This window comes from Somniosus microcephalus, chromosome 11 (assembly GCF_052327205.1).
Source record: "Somniosus microcephalus isolate GS21.2 chromosome 11, FLI_Smic_1.0, whole genome shotgun sequence".
Lineage (NCBI taxonomy): Eukaryota > Metazoa > Chordata > Chondrichthyes > Squaliformes > Somniosidae > Somniosus > Somniosus microcephalus.
The window spans coordinates 1,612,465-1,633,375 of record NC_140997.1 but is presented as its reverse complement, the minus strand read 5'-3'; the positions used below and the strand labels follow the sequence as shown (position 1 = coordinate 1,633,375).

Here is a 20,911-nt window from a genome sequence, read left to right as displayed (position 1 = left end):
GAGGCGCAGATCGCGCTGCGCCCGGCCACTAGCTGCCTAGCGCCCCACATCTCCTCCTCTAAGGCGCTAGCGGCTGGCGCAAACAACTGAATTTCTAGGCCTTTGGGTCTTCCCCTGCCCCATGGCCACTCCATCTCATGGGAACATTAGAAGAATCATCCTCCTCAGGTGTCTGAGTGACACTGGATGCAGTTTTGCACACTCCCATGTTTCTCTCGCTCTTCTCAGGCCCTGTTCTGTTGATGCCAATAGCTCAAGTCCCAAATGGCCCCTCATTTTCCAGCAGGCTATTTAATATGCATTGGGACAAGATCACAGTTCACCCCAACATGACCTGCACTTATGCGCTTTGCCGCAGGAATGATCGGTAATGGGAACTATTGGCTATTCGCCCCCTGTACCATCAAGAAGCACAGAGCATAATTGCAGCAACCCACTGGTGCCCCAGCTGACATCGGGTATTGAACCTGGGACTGCCCTAGTTTTATTGCCCAGCCGGTTGCAGAGTCTGCAGAAAAACAGGTTCTCGTCGCTGCCTCTTATTCCACGGTTTATTACTTTTACAGTCAATTTGTTTCTTTGGGGTGGGCGGAGGGCAGCGAAGTCAAATGTAGATTTTGGGGGTACAAGGCGACCAAGTCAGGATCAGACAGCAAGCACTGAAAATACAGGTTTTCTAGCACATTTGGCAGCAGGCACCAACTATTCCTGGACCAACAGCTTCAATCGATTTTCCAATTCACTGGTTATAATCGGTGCCAAGTGTGTTTTTTCCCCTCCTATTCTTTTAACCCGCTGCCCACTTCTGCGCCTCTCGAATGTTAACGCCCCAGTAATGTTCCATTCAAACTGCTCTTGCTGCTATGTCACATTTGATGAGCAAAGCAGTTTCAAGTCAGTGTGTCCAGATTTAATAGTGAATTAGCCTGGCAGTGGGCCCTCTGGTTGCTATGCCAACATGACTTGTGCACCCACAGCAACAATACCTCCACTGAACTGAATCACTGAAGAACACATCTTTAATCTGATCAACATGCTTTAATATATAGGACACACCATTCCTCTTCAACATGCAGTGAATAAAGCCAAATATCCACATTCAGTGCAGTGTCCTAGGCCCAACCATCTTCAGCTGCTTCATCAATGACCTTCCCTCCAACATAAGGTCAGAAATGGGGATGTTCGCTGATGACTGCAGTGTTCAGCACCATTCACAACTCCTCAGATAATGAAGCAGTCCATGCCCGCATGCAACAAGACCTAGACGACGTTCAGGCTTGGGCTGATAAGTGGCAGATAACATTCGCGCCACAGAAGTGTCAGGTAATGACCATCTCCAACAAGCGAGAGTCTAACCACCTCCCCTTGACATTCAATGGCATTACCATCGCTGAATCCCCCACTATCATCCTCCTGGGGGTCACCATTAACCAGAAACTTAACTGGACCAGCCACATAAATACTGTGGCAAAAAGAGCAGGTCAGAGGCTGGGTATTCTGCGGCAAGTGTCTCACCTCCTGACTCCCCAAAGCCATTCCACCATTTACAAGGCACAAGTAAGGAGTGTGATGGAATACTCTCCACTTGCCTGGATGAGTGCAGCTCCAACAACACTCAAGAAGCTTGACACCATCCAGGACAAAGCAGCCCGCTTGATTGGCACCCCATCCACCACCTTAAACATTCACTCCCTCCACCACCGGCGTACCGTGGCTGCAGTGTACACCATCTACAAGATGCACTGCAGCAGCTCGCCAAGGCTCCTTCGGCAGCACCTCCAAAACCCACGACCTCTTCCACCTAGAAGGACAAGGGCAGCAGGCGTATGGGAACACCACCACCTCCAAGTTCCCCACCACCCTGACTTAGAAGTATATCGCCGATCCTTCATCGTCGCTGGGTCAAAATCCTGGAACTCCCTCCCTAACAGCAATGTGGGAGTACCTTCACCACACGGACTGCAGCGGTTCACCACCACCTTCGAGGGCAACACATGCTGACCTTGCCAGCGACGCCCAGATCCCATAAGCAAATTAAAAAAAATCAGGCAATAAACAGGACCAAAGGAAATGGGACCAGAAACCAGGCAAGGCTCAGACTCCACCTGTATGTCAGAGTAATGCAGGATCGGACACCAAAGCAGTGACATTATCCCTCATTACATTACTTGTGTTTATACAGCATCATAGAGTCTCAATGAAATGCAGCCTCCACACACTGGGATGTCAGTGTTTGTAGGCACTAGTTTGCCAACGCATGTTCAGCAGCATCGGACTGACTACTTAAGCTGACTCTGCTCAGTCACTATCTAGTGACCCTTGTTGAGAAGATAATGAGTGGATGTCCATTGATGATCATGCATAAAGAATCAAGAAACATTTCCCCCAAAGGCAGTAACTAATGAAACCGAGGGGATTTGGATTAAACATTAATTCAGTGCATTTATAGAAGAATAATCACACTCTCGCCGTAAGTTCCCATTCTGTCCCTGCAAAGACAAGATAGAATGAATTTGAGCTGTGCAGGAAATACATTTGCTGCAGTGAGCTATGGCGAGCTCAGGAAATCACCCAGTCAGACCAGCTCATTGCCATGCAGCCCACAGCCAGCTGGTCCCCCTCTAAAGGAAGAATACCAGCTTGTGCCAGTGTGTTCATCATGCGCCAGGCACTCAGAGCCACAGCTCAGAGTCAGAACTCAGCAACCAAATCTCAAATATCACAGCTTTAAAATAAGACGTTAATAACAAACTTGCTTTTAAATCAAGAAACCAATTGAAGGGCCAGGGCCCATTCAGGCTTCTTATCCATCGCCGACTTCCTTCACCCACCTAGGCTCCAAGCTCTGGAATTCTCTCCTTAAAACCTACCTCCTAATATCTCGTTCTTTGTCGTGGTGCTAATTTTTGCCTCGTTAAACTCCTGTGAAATGCCTTGGCATGTTTTCCTACGTTAAAAGCACTACATAAATGCAAGTTGTTGTTCAGGATACTAAGGTTGCAAAAAAAAAAAGCAATTTTGAGATGAGTGATCTAAAAGCTATAGATTGTAGGAGGAAAGATGGACAGTCAGGTTAGGCCACAGTTTGGTGGTACTTGGAAAGAATAAGCTAGAGCGGGAAACTGTGGAACAAATCTCAAATTGAGCAGTGAGGATAGGGGTAGAAGGAACAGCACAGGGCACCTGGAATCGATGAAAAGAATTGATTGAGACAATTAAATACCCCAGAGCAGAACTGTTACCATTAGAATGAAAGAACTTTTGAGGGTCACGATCAGTTCTGCACTCGCAGTTTCTGTTTTTCATCTGAATGGTTTGCCCACAAACCAGCAGCACCAGGTGAAGTGGTGCCATTTTCAGAGATTTCTGCACTATTCCAGCGAGAGCCGACAGACAGAGAGTAAGCAGCCCCACTGGGGGGAGAAGTGAACTAGGAAATCAAACAGTAGCTTTAAAAGCAGCACCGTTTGGACCTGCACTCGGAAAGTTTATTCCCAACATTACACTGACCATAAGGCACTTTTACATCAAACCAACACCTGGTCCATGTTCAGTGGGCAACTGTAGATCTTTTGGCTCCATTCAAAGAGCAGAGACTTAGTCTCCACAACAGCTACAGCACTTCAAATAATTCATTGCATGTGAAGACTTTGAGATCTTTGAAACACATCGATAAGGTGCTGTATAAAAGTGATCAGTAAGGCCCTGTACAAACACAAATATTCAAAAAGTGGGACGACAAGTTGATAAAGCGGTTTAAAAAAAAAACAGCAAACAGGACCCTGGATTTTAGAAACAGAGACAGAGTACAAAAGCGAGAGGCAATGCTAAACCTGTACGAATCAGAGTGTCCCCGTCCCGCACACTGGCCTCCGTGAGCCGCACCTGTTAAGGAACAGCAGCCAAAAAAGTCGTTTTCCACCACTTTAAAACAACGGCACCTATGGAAGCAACAGCAGAACATACCCCACACAAAGTCCCATGATTCAGGACCTCTGCCACATCCCATTTTGAAAATATCTACATATAAGAATACTCACGGCAAATAATCTTTTACATCCTCCACTGTCATGTCACCTGTCGTGTCCAGCGTGATGTCAGCGCTGCTGTTGGGGGAGTCGAGTGCAGTCTGAGACAACGAGAGTTGGAAATCCTCCAGCACCCCTGGTCAAAAAACAAGCAGGTAACTTCACACCCGGGTTAGCGATGGCTTCCAAAGTATTTACAGCACAGAAACAGGCCATTTGGCCCAACAGGTCCATGTTTATACTTCACACAAGCCTCCTCCCACCCTTCAAGATTTAACAGCTTAACCTGGCACCACAGAATCATTTAGACTCAAGAAATCAAAAGAACCCTTGGTCTTGGGGAGAGGAGTGTTTTGGTTCTACTTTGATTCAACAACCAAATTTGGATCCAATAAACTGGCCTGAAGGAATTGGTCTTTTTCTGTTCCTACAATCGGTGCGAAGCAGCTCAACCTCCCAATTCAGGGGGAAATAGAGTACGAGAGTAAGCTTGCAGGGAACATATAAACCAACTGTGAAAGCTTCTATAGATATGTGAAGAGAAAAAGATTGGTGAAGTCAAGCGTAGGTCCCTTACAGTCAGAATCAGGGGAATTTATAATGGGGAACAAAGACATGGCAGACCAATTAAACACTTTGGTTCTGTCTTCACAAAAGGAGGACACAAATAACCTCCCAGAGATGTCAGGGAACATAGGGTCTAATGAGAGGGAGGAACGGAATGAAATCAGTATTTGTAGGGAAATGGTGGAGTTAGGGAAATTGACGGGATTGAAGGCTGATAAATCCCCAGGGCCTGATAATCTACATCCCAGGGTACTTAAGGAAGTGGCCCTAGAGATAGTAGATGCATTACTGGTCATCTTCCAGAACTCGATAGACTCTGGAACGGTACCTATGGATTGGAGGGTAGCTAATGTAACCTCACTATTCAAAAAAGGTGGTAGAGAGAAAACGGGGAACTATAGACCAGTAAGCCTGACATCGGTAGTGGGGAAAATGCTAGAGTCCATTATAAAAGATGTAATAGCAGAGCACTTGGAAAACAGTGACAGGATCGGACAAAATCAACATGGATTTACAAAAGGTAAATCGTGCTCGACTAAGCTACTGGAATATTTTGAGGATGTAACCGGTAGAATAGATAAGGGAGAACCAGTGGATGTGGTGTATTTGGACTTTCAGAAGGCTTTCGATAAGGTCCCGCATAAGAGATTAGTGTGCAAAGTTAAAGCACATGGGATTGGGGGTAAGGTACTGACTTGGATAGAGAACTGGTTGGCAGACAGGAAGCAAAGAGTTGGAATAAACGGGTCTTTCTCTGAGTGGCAGGCAGTGATTAGAGGGGTACTGCAGGGATCGGTGCTAGGACCCCAGTTATTCACAATATATATTAATGATCTAGACGAGGGAACTAGATGTAATATCTCCAAGTTTGCAGACGACACAAAGCTGGGTGGGTGTGTGTGCTGTGAGGAGGATGCCGAGAAACTCCAGTATGATTTGGACAGGTTGGGTGATTGGGCAGATGCAGTATAATGTGGATAAATACGAGGTTATCCACTTTGGTGGCAAAAACCATGAAGGCAGATTATTATCTGAACGGCAATAGATTGGGAGAAGGGGAAGTGCAACGAGACCTGGCCGTCCTTGTGCACCAGTCGCTGAAGGTAAGCATGCAGGTGCAGCAGGCGGTTAAGAAGGCAAATGGTATGTTGGCCTTCATAGCGAGAGGATTCGAGTACAGGAGCAAGGATGTCTTGCTGCAGTTGTACAGGACCTTGGTGAGACCGCACCTTGAGTATTGTGTGCAGTTTTGGTCACCTTATCCAAGGAAGGATGTTCTTGCCATGGAGGGAGTGCAGCGAAGATTCACCAGGCTGATACCTGGGATGGCAGGAATGACGTACGAGGAGAGATTGGGTCAATTGGGCTTATACTCGCTAGAGTTTAGAAGAATGAGGGGATCTCATTGAAACTTATAAAATTCTAACAGGACTAGACAGACTAGATGCAGGAAGGATGTTCCCGATGGCGGGGGAGTCCAGAACCAGGGGTCACAGTCTAAGGATAAGGGGTAAGCCATTTAGGACAGAGATGAGGAGAAATTTCTTCACCCAGAGAGTGGTGAACCTGTGGAATTCTCTACCACAGAAGGCAGTTGAGGCCAATTCATTAAATATACTCAAGAACAAGTTAGATATATTTCTTAAAGCTAAAGGGATCAAGGGATAGGGGGAGAAAGCAGGGACAGGGTACTGAATTTGGATGATCAGCCATGATCTCATTAAATGGCGGAGCAGGCTCGAGGGGTCGAATGGCCTACTCCTGCTCCTATCTTCTATGTTTCACCCTAATCCACCCACCTCACCGCATCCTGCAATCCTTGCTCCCCATCAAGCGCATCTCATTACCACAAGCCAGTTATATTGGTGCTCCCTGATATTCAGAACTACCCTACACTGTTTCGCAGACATCCATTCCAAGTGTTGATTGCTTCCTGAAGAATTCCGATATCAGCCCTAAAGTCAGCTTTGACGAGAATGAATCTGCACCCCCTTGTCCTGCACTATTAGTACTGTTCCAGATTAACTGTGTCCATATATAGTATCTAAGACACTTCCTCTCCAGGCCGGAAAGCCTGAGTCTCTCCAGTCTAACTCAGATCCGGTTACTCAGTGACCAGACCCGGACACAGCACACAAGGTGATTTGGCTGGAGCTCTGTACAGTGTGATCAAGACTTCCTCAGACTTGTTTTCTCCACAAATCCTTATGGTGAGCATTATTCCCTTCTAACTCCACTTTATTCATTTTTAAACTGGCTCACTGTAGTTTCAACTGTACAGTGCAATGAACAATTTTGCTTATCACCTTCACAACCATGATAACTTTCACCAGCTCATCAACTTGAGGTATGTGCGCATTTTTCCTGGGTCCCTCCAGACTACCCTGGCTGCCAGTCAGGTTCTTCTCCCTCCAGCTCCACTTCCAAAAAGAGATCTCATCCATTCCATAGCCAACTGATAAACTGTTTCTAACAGCCTGTTACAGAGCATCACCCGGAGAGGGAGAGGCAGCAGGAACATACCGTCAGAGGCTCCCAACCAATTGCAGTCCTCTTTGCTCTGAATTTTGTGAGTTCCATTTGCTTGATTCATCTTGGGGGACCCTTGAGAGTTATTGCTGAATATTTAGAAAGGAAAATATCAATTAGTGAAGGAAACCAAAGTGGAGGCATAAGCAACTAGGTTGTAGAGGCTAGAGACACGATTAGCAATGACCCACCCGGCAATTTGCCAATCTCAGCCATTATTCTGCACAGACTTTGAGGGAAGCCAGAGCTTGATTAGTGCCACTGTCATCAGGCTTAATATCCATTCCTTCCACCACTGGTGCACCGTGGCTGCTGTATGTGCTATCCATTCCCACCACCACTGGCGCACTGTGGCTGCAGTCCGCACTATCTACAAGAGGAAAGCAGCAACTTGGCAAGACTACTTCGACAGCACCTCAAAGCCTCAAGCTCTACCAAGCAGCGACTCCATGGGAACACCATCCTCTCCAAGTCGCGCAACAACCTGATTTGCACAGAAATGGCTGTTCCTCCATCACCATTGGGAATTTCCTACCTAACATTGTGGGAGCACAAACAACACACGGACTGCAGCTGGTCAAGAAGAGCCATCACCTTCTCAAGGCAACTCGGAATGTGCAATAAATGCTGGCCTTGCTAACACTGTCCACATTGAGTGAACAAATAAACATACAACGCAGCGCTCCCTCAGTGCTGCCCCCTCCGACAGCACGGCGCTCCCTCAGTGCTGCCCCCTCCGACAGTGCAGCGCTCCCTCAGTGCTGCCCCCGACAACGCAACGCTCCCTCAGTGCTGCCCCCTCCGACAGCGCAGCGCTCCCTCAGTGCTGCCCCCTCCGACAGCGCAGCGCTCCCTCAGTGCTGCCCCCTCCGACAGCGCAGCGCTCCCTCAGTACTGCCCCCTCCGACAGCGTGGCGCTCCCTCAGTGCTGCCCCCTCCGACAGCGCAGCGCTCCCTCAGTGCTGCCCCTTCCGACAGCGCAGCGCTGCCTCAATGCTGCACTGAAATGTCAGCCAAGATTATGCGCTCAAATCCTGGAGTGGGGCATGAACCCAGCTCAGTGGTAGAGCAGTAGGGGACGAAGATTTTGGCTCTGGATTCAGTTAAGAATGGAGCAAACGTCCAATTGCTAGTGATAGCTCGAGTGTACATTGCTATACTGCTCAGAACATGCAGTCTTGAGAAAGACAATGAGGACAACTGGTGAAAGAAATGGGAAGGTCACACAGACACACAGGAGGTTTGTGTTAAAGCATTGTTGGGCCAATGTAGGAACAGCTTTAGTCTAGATCTAACTGTGCTAAGCCGGACCTGGAAGTGCTTGATCCTGATCATGGGTATCTCAATAGGGTCAAGGTGGCTCACCACCACCTTCTCAAGGGCAATTAAGGATGGGCAATAAATGCTGGCCTTGCCAGCAACACCCACATCCCATGAACGAATAAAGTTCACCATTTCTCAGCATTAATATGCTTCATCTTGATATACGCAGAACCCCTCCTCCTGTATCCCTCACCCCGCCCCACCCCCCGAAGATACTTTCACAGACTGCATTTTGAGTAGTAGAATTGCCTGCAGAGTGTCAATTTGATTTGTTTATATACTACTTACCGTAGACTGGTGACTGGGCTCAAGTGATCTCTTGGACCTTCCCATGCCACCACACAATGTGGTTCAGTTATGTTCCTGGCAGACAGTGAGAATCGTTCAAACTCAGACGGAGATATCAGGTAAAAGCCTAAAACAACAAAAGCAGCCGGAAATACATCAATATAGCAGCAACATAACCGGGTATCAACTTAAGGGCTTGTAATTCCAAAAAGTTTGCTTCCATGGGTCCGACCACTTGTTAATACCGCACCGTAATCCTCAGTTACATATGGGAAAAACATTCTGGCAAAAGTCACAGTCTCCACGCAGCAAACTTGCTCAGATCGACCTCAAACCACATCAGTCGGAACTGATTCAAACTGGGCCTTCGAGACAAGAAATCGGTCTTCAAACCAACCAACTATAGCATCGCATCCCCTTTAAAACATGAAATTAAAAAGGTCTCTTAAGCAGGGGAGTGGGACTAAATGGACGGCTCTTTCCAAGAACCAGCACAAGCACGATGGGCTGAATGACCTTCCGCGCTGTAAGATTCCAGGATTTTTAATCTGGCTGTTAACGGATTGGGTGGGGGAGGTGGTGCGAGTAGGGGGAGAAAGGCTAGGTTTTTACTAACAGTACTAGTATGGCACCACCGTAGAGGAGCACCGTGCCAGACTGATTGAACACACTCGACAGATTCCCTAACCGTGACCTCAATTACATCACTAGGTAGCAGCTAAGCATGTTTATCAGGGGCTGGCAGCCTGGGATGTACCACAAACTGCTGAAAAATCATTGAATGCTTTTTAAATCTCCAAGTTACCCTGGCCTGTTTTTGTGAAGACGCACGAAGCGATGCCACTGATGTCTTCTTTCCTGATGCAGTCGTATCGCATCTGTGGCCGGAGCCCTGGGATTGTGAAAATGTGAATGTCTCCCAGGTTCGTTAAACACACTAGGCAGTTCTCAGAATAGTCGTCCGAGGCAACACTGGGGAAATTCATTAACCCCAATTTCCGCACTCTGGATCCTTCATGGGCAGTAAGTTTGAACTTTGTCTTCGCGCTTACCTTCGGGAGCGTAAACACCTGCACACAAATCAAAGCTTTAGTAAGAGAATACTACAGAGTCACCCAACTTCTCCCCCATGAAGGTGGCAGTTCCTAACTGGGGATACAGCCAAGCACAAGTCGCCATTGTTCACATCCCAGATGTAACAGCAAGTGTTTGGGAGGCTACTTGACCACAGAAGGCACTACAGCCGAGCCAGATTCCATCCTCACCCAATCTCCACACACAACCACTTTCCAACAAGGGGGTCAAAGTACAACAACCGGTAGCAGGAACCCAGGCTGTTCCACATCAGACTTATGCCCTGCCCCAGATCAACTAACAGAGACTGGGGATAGTTCAGAACTAATGTTTTTGTAAAGTTGGGTAACTTCTTGCCTTCTGATACCCTACTGGTGTTCGACCAAACCTGAATAGATCCTGCTGCCTCCTCGGAGCTTTGAGTCCGAGACTGGAACCTCAAGATGCGTAAACCCAAGCTCCCATCCACCCATCCTGGGGGAATCTCGGGTATTGAGTGCATCTAACTTGGATTTTTAACCTGTTTACATGCACACATCTGGAGAGGTTAACACATCTACAGAGGTAGAGAGGCAGGAAATTCCAGAGTTTAAGGCCTAAGCAGCTGAAGGCACAGCCTCCAATGGTGGGGCGAAGGGAGTAGGGGATGCGCAAAAGGCCAGATTTAGAGGAGTGCAGAAATCGGAGGGTTGTCGGGCTGAGGCCATGGAGGGATTGGAATACAAGGATGAGAATTTTTAAAAAAAGACTGGGAGCCAATGTGGGTCAGCGAGCACAAGGGGCAATGGGTGAATGGGACTTGGTGCAAGTTCGGATACAGACAGAGCTTTGGATGAGCCAAGTTTATTGAGGATAGAAGATGGGAGGTCGGCCAGGAGAGTGTTGGAACACTTGGTGTAATATCCCCATCGCTCGATCGGGGTTTTCTTTGCATTAGAGATGTAAACCCAGAGTAGTTCTCTGCACATTTCCACAGGATCAACTTCTTTTACCTCCCATTCATCAACGATGAGCAATGCAACGCCACCTCCTCACTCTATACCCCGGCATGTTCTATTCATTCCCATTCCCTGGAGTTTCAGATATTCTCATTACATCACAGCTCCCTGCTGTCACAACAATTTCTAGTTTCTACATTAAAAAAAAACTTTTACCATTTGTACACACATCTTAAAATGTAGATTTCCCTCCTTGCCCCGTGTGTCTTCCTTTTCCTGGTCTGTAGTTTCGGGGTCCATACCCACCTGTTGATTAGCTGCTACCATTCTCGCCGGGGACCTATTCCCCATCCACCTTGCTATCTGGTTCTAATGATTCCTAATTGCAGCCTCAATGTCTCTTGCATGTCATCTGTTCCCAGTGGTTTAGGTTAATCCCAATGATCCCATCTCTGCTTTTTGAGGCTATCCCTTACCCAGGGTCGCTGGCTACTACTCCAGACTGTTTCTGCTGTACCTTATGCTCGTTACCTTAAACTGTTCCTCCGAGATGATCAGCACAGAATGGCTGCCCTGCATCTCTGGAGCTTTGGCGAGATCGCGAGACACTTCGAGCGGCTCAGGGAGTGGGTTCCCTCGTCCATCCAACACGGCAATCGACACCACAGGAGCTCGGTGCATCAGCTGAATTTCTTTACCTAAATTTGTGGAGTGGAGGAGAAAGGAAATTAATTATTTCCTTTACATAAAGTAGAATGGATAACCAGGTGGAATTACAAAGCAGTGTAATCTGGGTTAACGTACAAGATCAATCATTTTATGACTAACCTGAATCTGCATTGAATCTACAACACACAGGTCATTCGGCCCAACGGGTCTGTGCCGGTGTTTATTCTCCACATGAGCCTCCTCCAACTGCCTCTTCCCAACCTGCCCCCTTATTCCTCTATTTTCATCTCAAGCCTTCCCTTAAATCCATCAATACCCTCTGCTTCAACCATGTGGCAGCGAGTTCCACATTCTCGCCGCTCTCTGTATAAAGAAATCCCTCCAAAATTCTTGATTTGATCGGTTAGTGGCGATCTTATATTTTATGCCCCCTTGTTCTAGACTCGGTTAGTGGCGATCTTATATTTTATGCCCCCTTGTTCTAGACTCGGTTAGTGGCGATCTTATATTTTATGCCCCCTTGTTCTAGACTCGGTTAGTGGCGATCTTATATTTTATGTCCCCTTGTTCGAGACTCGGTTAGTGGCGATCTTATATTTTATGTCCCCTTGTTCTAGACTCGGTTAGTGGCGATCTTATATTTATGCCCCCTTGTTCTAGACTCGGTTAGTGGCGATCTTATATTTATGCCCCCTTGTTCTAGACTCGGTTAGTGGCGATCTTATATTTATGCCCCCTTGTTCTAGACTCGGTTAGTGGCGATCTTATATTTATGTCCCCTTGTTCTAGACTCGGTTAGTGGCGATCTTATATTTATGTCCCCTTGTTCTAGACTCGGTTAGTGGCGATCTTATATTTATGCCCCCTTGTTCTAGACTCGGTTAGTGGCGATCTTATATTTATGCCCCCTTGTTCTAGACTCGGTTAGTGGCGATCTTATATTTTATGCCCCCTTGTTCTAGACTCGGTTAGTGGCGATCTTATATTTATGCCCCCTTGTTCTAGACTCAAGTGGAAACAGTTTCTCCACAGCCACCTGATCGAAACCATCAGAACTTTAAAGACCTTGGTCAGGTCTCCGCTTTGCATTCACTTTCAGAGAAGAGCCCCAGCCTGCTCAATCTGCCAACAAGCTCATTTTCTAATCACTAAGTATCACTAAGTAATACAACAGCTACACAAAGTCCAGGTACAGTACCCTGCAGAAAGTAGGCAGAGCCCCTCCCTCCCCCCCCCCCCCCTCTGGTGCCGTTACACACAAAGCAAAGTAGTGGTTGAAATCAACACTCAAGGAAATGAAACCGGCAATTTACAAAGTGCAATGCTGCACCATCATTCCCAGCGGATGCAGTCCCGCCCGGGGGGGGGGGGGGGGGAACGCTTTCCATGCTCATTGTGATTTGCATAAATACAGATTCCTTCAAGCAAAACTTCACATCTTCACTATTCATCTCGGGCCTGTTCGCTCTCCCATCCTTTCCTCCCCCTCCCCCCACGCTAAATATTGGGAGGGATACGAGCACAACCTCATGATAATTAGTCCCAGTTTGTCATCCTCGCCACACCCTTACAGTCAGCATCATTCCCAGAAAAACCACAGGTGGAGATCAAGAGTTTAGCAATATTGGGGAGGGGAGAGAAAGGAAGGAGGGGAAGAAACTGGCAGCACCCACCCATCAGGAATGTTACCCATTTAAAGTGGGTGCCAAGATTGTGCCTTTAACCCCAGTTTACAGCAGCACCTTGCCCCTCAATATGCAAATTCTATCCTACAATTCTCAGTTAGAAATCAACAGAAAACTAGCATTGGAGGAGAAAGCACCATTTCCTAATGCTATCCCAGAGAACACTTTTATACCAAATGAGGATTCAGGTAAAATAGCCAGGGAAGAAATAAAAGTCAGCACGGATATGTCCAAGGCAAATCGTGTTTGACTAACTTGATCGAGTTCTTTGATGAAATAACTCGACAGAAGAAATAGGAGCAGGAGTAGGCCATTCGGCCCCTCGAGCCTGCTCCGCCATTCGATAAGATCATAGCTGATCATCGACCTCAACTCCACTTTTCCTGCACTATCCCCAGAGTCCCTTAATATCCAAAAATCTATCGATCTCTATCTTAAATATACTCAACGACTGAGCCTCCACAGCCCTCTGGGGCAGAGAATTCCAAAGATTCACCACCCTCTGAGTGAAGAAATTTTTCCCTCATCTCAGTCCTAAATGACCAACCCCTTTATTCTGAGACTGTGCCCTCTAGTTCTAGACTCGCCAGCCAGGGGAAACTTCCTCCCTGCATCTACCTGGTCAAGCCCTCTCAGAATCTTATGTTTCAATGAGATCACCTCTCATTCTTCTAAACTCCAGAGTGTATCGGCCCATTCTACACAATCTCTCATCATAGGACAGCCCTCTCTTCCCAGGAATCAATCTAGTGAACCTTCGTTGCACCGCCTCCAAGGCAAGTATATCCTTCCTTAGGTACATAGCCCAAAACTGTGCCCAGTACTCCAGGTGTGGTCTCACCAAAGCCCTGTACAATTGCAGCAAGACTTCCTTACTCTTGCACTCTAACCACCTTGTAATAAAATGCCAATGTACCATTTGCCTTGCTAAGTGCTTGCTGTACCTGCAGGTTAACTTTGGGTTTCGTGTACGAGGACACTCAAATCCCTCTGAACACCAATTTTTAATAGTGTCTCACCATTTAAAAAATGTTTCGTTTTTCTATTCTTCCCACTGAAGTGAATAACTTTGCATTTCCCCACATCATAAAATGAATGAGAAACTGGGGTTGTTAACCTTAGAGCAGAGAAGATTAAGGGGAGAGGTGATTTGAGAGAGTAAATGAGAAACTTTCCACTGGCAGGAGGGTCGGTAACCAGAGGACACAGATGGAAGGTAATTGGCAAAAGAACCAGAAGCAACATGAGGAAACAATTAGCACAGCGAGTTGTTGTGATCTGGAATGCACTGCCTGAAAGGGTGGTGGAAGCAGATTCAATGGCGGCTTTCAAAAGTGAACGGGCTGTGCCATGTTAACAGGACCCAGGCTGAACAACAATAGTGCAGGAACTGTAGAGCGTGTATCTTACCCAATACGGCCTCTGCGGATTTCTCTGTCCACTTCTCTCTAGACGGAACCTCCAGTGCGTAAGCGTAAACAGACCCTGCGTTTGTTCCTGCCCACATCGTTGGGCCGTGGTGCGTGGCTAAAGGATAATAAAATAAAAGCATTACACCGAAATAAAGAGCAGACCCCTGCAATGTGACAGCTGCCTGTGTGAGCAAATCTATTGTGGGAAAGGCCACAGGTGGATAAAGCGTCTCACAAAATGAGCAAGAACAAAACAACACCCATAAGCCACTGCTGCCTATCTGGCTGGTGCCAAAATTCAAAAATGACCACACGCTATTGGCCGTAGCGAGGCCAGAATGATACTCACCCAGTGCCTGCCCAGCAGCATAGTGCAGCTGTAGTAAAATAGTTAAACACGGAAGGTCAGTGAGAATGACTGGGACCTTTTTTTTTTTTTAAATAAAAGCAGCTGGTTAATTCAATCACTGCATTTCTAATTTTTATAAATAAAAATCAACACAGCTCGCAGGCGACTTCTGGCATTTCTCCTGCTTTCCAGCCACATCAAGATGCCGCTTGTCCCGATTCCCAAGGCTGCATGCACTATAGCCCAGGATAAGGCGGCAAACAAGGGGCCAATTCTAGGCCTTTATCAACGGTGACCCTCACCCACTCTGAAATGGGAGCGGGGGGGGGGGGGTCACAACTCCCTAGAACGATACAACTGAGATACAAACCAGCAACTCAGCCCCAGTGTGATCACATCCCTCAGTGTGAGGGATGCACAGGACAGGTTAACCATTGGACTATATGGATTAAGTAGAAGGGGCAGTTTGACTCAAAACTGGTGCTTCGACAGTTCCACTTGTCTCTACAAGACGGGATGAGTTCTTCTGTTCGCCCCCCCGCCCCCAAATGACACGCAAAGCAGCACTCACCATCTCGCAAAAAGGTGTCAGCAAAGTAAAGGCAGCGGACGACACCCGACAGAGAATCATCGGCTGACCGTGGCTCGATCCGTCTCTGTACCGGAGTCACCTCCGCCCCACGTGGACCGTCCTGCTCAGCAAGCTGGGCATTTGCTTCTTGAACCTGTTGTGATGGAGGGGATTTTTAAATCAAACCCACACAATTACCCCGTGTTCAGTGCCCACCCCAATCTACTGACCCACACAATTGCCCCGTGTTCAGTGCCCACCCCAATCTACTGACCCACACAATTACCCCGTGTTCAGTGCCCACCCCAATCTACTGACCCACACAATTACCCCGTGTTCAGTGCCCACCCCAATCTACTGACCCACACAATTACCCCGTGTTCAGTGCCCACCCCAATCTACTGACCCACACAATTACCCCGTGTTCAGTGCCCACCCCAATCTACTGACCCACACAATTGCCCCGTGTTCAGTGCCCACCCCAATCTACTGACCCACACAATTGCCCCGTGTTCAGTGCCCACCCCAATCTACTGACCCACACAATTACCCCGTGTTCAGTGCCCACCCCAATCTACTGACCCACACAATTACCCCGTGTTCAGTGCCCACCCCAATCTACTGACCCACACAATTACCCCGTGTTCAGTGCCCACCCCAATCTACTGACCCACACAATTACCCCGTGTTCAGTGCCCACCCCAATCTACTGACCCACACAATTACCCCGTGTTCAGTGCCTATCCCAATCAAGTGGAGGACTGACCAGCACCTGGGTGAGTAGCTGTGCTCTAGTGATTGTCTGAACTCACACAGTAAACTCTCATTACCACCATCGGATGTAAAAGTCAGATCCTGTTTAAGATCAGATTCAGACCGAGGCTTGCATTACATTACACCAGCTTAGAAACCCGATTGAACTAAAAGGCAAGAATCATATCTTGTGCCATGGCTGACAAAATTACAGTGCACAAGTCACACTTTTGAGAAGTGCAAACCTACTGGCATCACATTTCCACTAGTGAGCAGACCCTTGCTGCCCATCAGAAAGACTCTGAACACTCAAGTCAGATCGAGAAACTGGTGTTTTTTTAATTAATTGATGATGTGGGTGTTACTGGCAATGCCAGCATTTATTGCCCATCCCTAGTTGCCCTTGAGAAGGTGGTGGTGAGCCGCCTTCTTGAACCGCCACAGTCCGTGGTGAAGGTACTCCCAGTGCTGTTAGGGAGGGAGTTCCAGGATTTTGACCCAGCGACGATGACGGAACGGCGATATACTTCCAAGTCAGGATGGTGTGTGACTTGGAGGTGGTGGTGTTCCCATGCGACTGCTGCCCTTGTCCTTCTAGGTGGAAGAGATTTGGGAGGTGCTGCCGAAGAGCCTTCTATCCTATCACAGACCTTCCTCTTTCATCCTCTCCCTCCTTTCCCCAGCCCCTACACTTGCTTAAAAATCTGTTCCATTTCCTGCTTTTTTCCAGTTCTGACAAAAGGTCATTGACCTGAAACATTAACTCTGTTTCTCTCTTCACAGATGCTGCCTGACCTGCTGAGTTTCTCCAGCATTTTCCGTTTTTACCTCTGGATTACTATTCCAGTAACATATCCTTTAAATTAGGAACGGTAGCATAGTGGTCATCACATTTCTTTCACCCCTCCCCCTCCCAAACACATGGGTGATAGGCAATGGAAGAGATGCAGGAACACGTCCCTATTCTCAGCATCTACAGTCTGACAGTGAGTGTAAAGTTTAAATATTTAGGTGTACTTTCAGTGGGAGTGGTGGACTGAATAATGGAGGATTGAGTTTCCACCCTCCTGGAGCAGTACCTTGCTGGCAGGGCTGCTCGGAGACAGACGCTTCTTCCCGGACACCCTGCTCTTTCGTATCCTCCTGAACGACTGACGTAACGACTTCTTCAGTGATTTCACCCGGGAGAGTGGGCCCTCCATCGCCAGAGAGTCATTCGGATGAAGTGTGCACCTGGAGAGCCAATCAACATCATCAAACTGCTGCATTCCTGTCAGCAGGACTGAAAACCTGACAAAGTTAGGTGAAATGACAGCAAGGCTGAAAAGTAGGACAGAAAACAGGCTCGAAACAGGCTCAAACTAAGGCAGGAGGGTGACAAGAGGTTAGATCTAACTTTCATGTAGAGGGTGTTGAACAAATGAAATGTCTAGGGAGGGAGTAGTGTGGAGTTTGGTTCAGCGCTTCGATCAGCAAATTCAAGACACAGGTGTTTATGCCTGCAGAACACGTGATAGTGAGAAGTAGTACGAGATATGGGATGGATTGCAATGGTCCAGAGAGTATTTCAATAGTTACTCAGTTTCGCTCAATGCCCATTCTTTTACACTCTCTACACTAGGTTCATCTACAGTTTATGCAACACACTATTGTCTGACATGGAGGGACTCTTGAGCAAGCTATTGGTGGACTGCCTGACCCAGCCCCCTCCCCCGGGGGGGAGGCCGTCCCAGTACCCGTCTCCTCTCCCACACCCCTCCCCATCCTCAGGGAAGAAGGGAAGAGAGAATAGCAGCAAGCTGGGGAAGGAGGAGGATAAAGAAATGCTCAAAGTATAATAAATGGTTCCTCTGGGAACAGCTTTCAAAAGGAAACCAAACAGGGTTGTGGGAAACTCAAGTAAAATTAAGTTGCTGAAATAGTTCATCGCTTCCTACTGACAAAATTCTTATCAATCCTGTTTGACAAGAATGCTTGGAGGGAGACACCAAGCTATGGTGGTGACTAACTAACATCACCAGACAGCAGACAGTTTCATGCCCTCTCCCAGTTACAAACAGCTTGGGGTAGGGTGGGAGAAGGATTGAAACAATCCCATTCACATGAAGATCCCCAACATTCACCTGGCTAATACTGGCTGCTGTCTGCAGTAATCGAAGACGCCAAAACCATGACTGGTGCCGAATGCCACAAGCTGCCATTCCGTGTGCAGACTCACTGCTGTCACAGCAGCTGGAGGAAGACACTGAACCAGGAAGCTTGGCTGGAAACCGGGTACAAAGCTGACTAGACCACTTTTTGGGGTTAACCGGTCATGACCTTTCCATGTGAAACCCTCCCGATCCTGAAGGAGGTCAACTGAAGAGAGATTGATCTTTTGTTCAGACTTTTCATCATTAAGTTCCATAATAAGAACCTGCGTGAATTAAAAAAAACAAATCAACTTTGCACAATTACTTTTTATTTAAAAAAGGAACTATTTTGGTCACGGTGAGGGATGTTAGTGCTGGGAAAACCCCACTTCCCAGTTGAGATGGTCAGTGTCAGCGTCAACATCAAGCTCTCACGTCAGGTGCACAATTGGCAAGACCCAGAGAGAAGCTTCTCCTATTGCAGACCAAGACTTCCTCAGTGCCAACCTCAATGGTTCACCACTAACCGCACCAGGGAACAGGTTCAGTATCCCAATAGCCACCCTGTGACCTGGAGTAGGATCATTATTAGAAGCCAGTTAAGGGCAGTTTTATACTGTGGTCCCAGGGTCAGAAGGAACTGCACTGACTCATTTCAGACAATCTTGCAGCCAGAGAGGAATCTTTCAGCCCATCAGTCTGGGCTGGATTTGAACTTCAGTCCGAGAAATGAAAATTACAACCAGAGTCCCCATAGTAATTATATTTTTAAATCATTTCACCTCAATACAAATCATCCACAGGTTAAGACAACAGATAGTCCTCTCAGTTATACAGCACAGAAAGAGGCCCTTCGGCCCATCGTGTCCGCGCCGGCCATCAAGCCCTGTCTAATCTAATCCCATTTTCCAGCACTTGGTCCGTAGCCTTGTATGCTATGGCGTTTCAAGTGCTCATCCAAATGCTTCTTGAATGTTGTGAGGGTTCCTGCCTCTACCACCCTTTCAGGCAGTGAGTTCCAGACTCCAACCACCCTCTGGGTGAAAAAGTTTTTCCTCAAATCCCCTCACCTTGAAACTATGCCCCCTGGTTATTGACCCCTCTACAAAGGGGAAAAGTTCCTTTCTATCTACCCTATCTATGCCCCTCATAATTTTGTACACCTCAATCAGGTCCCCCCTCAGCCTTCTCTGCTCTAAGGAAAACAACCCCAGCCTGTCCAGTCTCTCTTCATAGCTGAAACGCTCCAGCCCAGGTAACATCCTGGTGAATCTCCTCTGCACCCTCTCCAATGCAATCACATCCTTCCTATAGTGTGGCGACCAGAACTGCACACAGTATTCCAGCTGTGGCCTAACTAGCGTTTTGTACAGCTCCATCATAACCTCCCTGCTCTTATATTCTATGCCTCGGCTAATGAAGGCAAGTATCCCATATGCCTTTTTAACCACCCTATCTACCTGTCCTGCTGCCTTCAGGGATCTATGTACATGCACACCAAGGTCCCTCTGATCCTCTGTCCTTCCTAGGATCCTACCATTCATTGTGTATACACTTGCCTTGTTAGTCCTCCCAAAATGCATCACCTCACACTTTTCAGGGTTAAATTCCATTTGCCACTGTTCTGCCCATCTACCCAACCCGTCTATATCGTCCTGTAGCCTGAGGCCTCCCTCCTCGCTATTTACCACTCCACCAATTTTCGTGTCATCTGCAAACTTACTGATCATACCTCATACATTCATATCTAAATCATTAATGTACACTACAAATAGCAAAGGGCCCAGAACCGATCTCTGCGGTACACCACTGGGCACAGGTTTCCAGTCACAAAAACAACCTTCGACCATCACCCTCTGCCTCCTGCCACTAAGCCAATTTTGGATCCAATGTGCCAAATTGCCCTGGATCCCATGGGCTCTTACCTTCTTGACCAGTCTCCCATGTGGGACTTTGTCAAAAGCCTTACTGAAGTCCATGTAGACTACATCAACTGCACTACCCTTATCCACACACCTAGTCACTCGCTCGAAAAATTCAATCAAATTGGTCAAACACGATCTCCCCCCGACAAAGCCATGCTGACTATCCTTGATTAATCCTTGCTTCTCCAAGTGGAGACTAATTCAGTCCCTCAGAATTTTTTCCAATAATTTCCCTACCACTGATGTTAGGCTCACTGGCCTGTAATTCCCTGGTTTATCCCTACTACCCTTCTTGAACAATGGTACTACGTTAGCCATCCTCCAGTCCTCTGGCACCTCCCATGTGGCCAGAAAGGTTCTGAAAATTTGTGTCAGAGCCCCTGCAATCTCCTCCCTTGCCTCACAGCGCAGCCTGGGATACATCTAGTCTGGGCCTGGGGATTTATCCACTTTTAAGCCCGCTAAAACCGCTAGTACCTCCTCCCTCTCAATACTAATTTGTTCAAGTATATCACAATCCCCCTGCCTGATTTCTATGCCTATATCGTCCTTCTCCATCGTGAACACAGATGCAAAATATTCATTTAAAACCTCACCCACATCTTCCAGCTCTACACACAGATTGCCACTTTGGTTCCTAATGGGCCCTACTCTTTCCCTGGTTATCC

The 20,911-nt window shown here is 47.4% G+C and overlaps 1 protein-coding gene across 2 annotated transcripts in view; it reads right to left on the bottom strand.

Annotated features, from left to right (window-relative positions):
• llgl1 (LLGL scribble cell polarity complex component 1) overlaps nucleotides 1-20,911 on the bottom strand; it is a 161,494-nt gene that overhangs the window by 6,209 nt on the left and 134,374 nt on the right. For both annotated transcript variants that reach the window (XM_086000022.1, XM_086000023.1), the window contains exons 14-22: nucleotides 18,310-18,602; nucleotides 17,266-17,419; nucleotides 15,434-15,587; nucleotides 14,512-14,628; nucleotides 11,279-11,445; nucleotides 9,541-9,805; nucleotides 8,736-8,862; nucleotides 7,119-7,213; nucleotides 4,041-4,164 (exon numbers count right to left, since the gene is read on the bottom strand). In XM_086000022.1, the coding sequence (XP_085856148.1) occupies nucleotides 4,041-4,164; nucleotides 7,119-7,213; nucleotides 8,736-8,862; nucleotides 9,541-9,805; nucleotides 11,279-11,445; nucleotides 14,512-14,628; nucleotides 15,434-15,587; nucleotides 17,266-17,419; nucleotides 18,310-18,602 (1,496 nt within the window). The remainder of the gene's footprint in view (nucleotides 1-4,040; nucleotides 4,165-7,118; nucleotides 7,214-8,735; nucleotides 8,863-9,540; nucleotides 9,806-11,278; nucleotides 11,446-14,511; nucleotides 14,629-15,433; nucleotides 15,588-17,265; nucleotides 17,420-18,309; nucleotides 18,603-20,911) is intronic.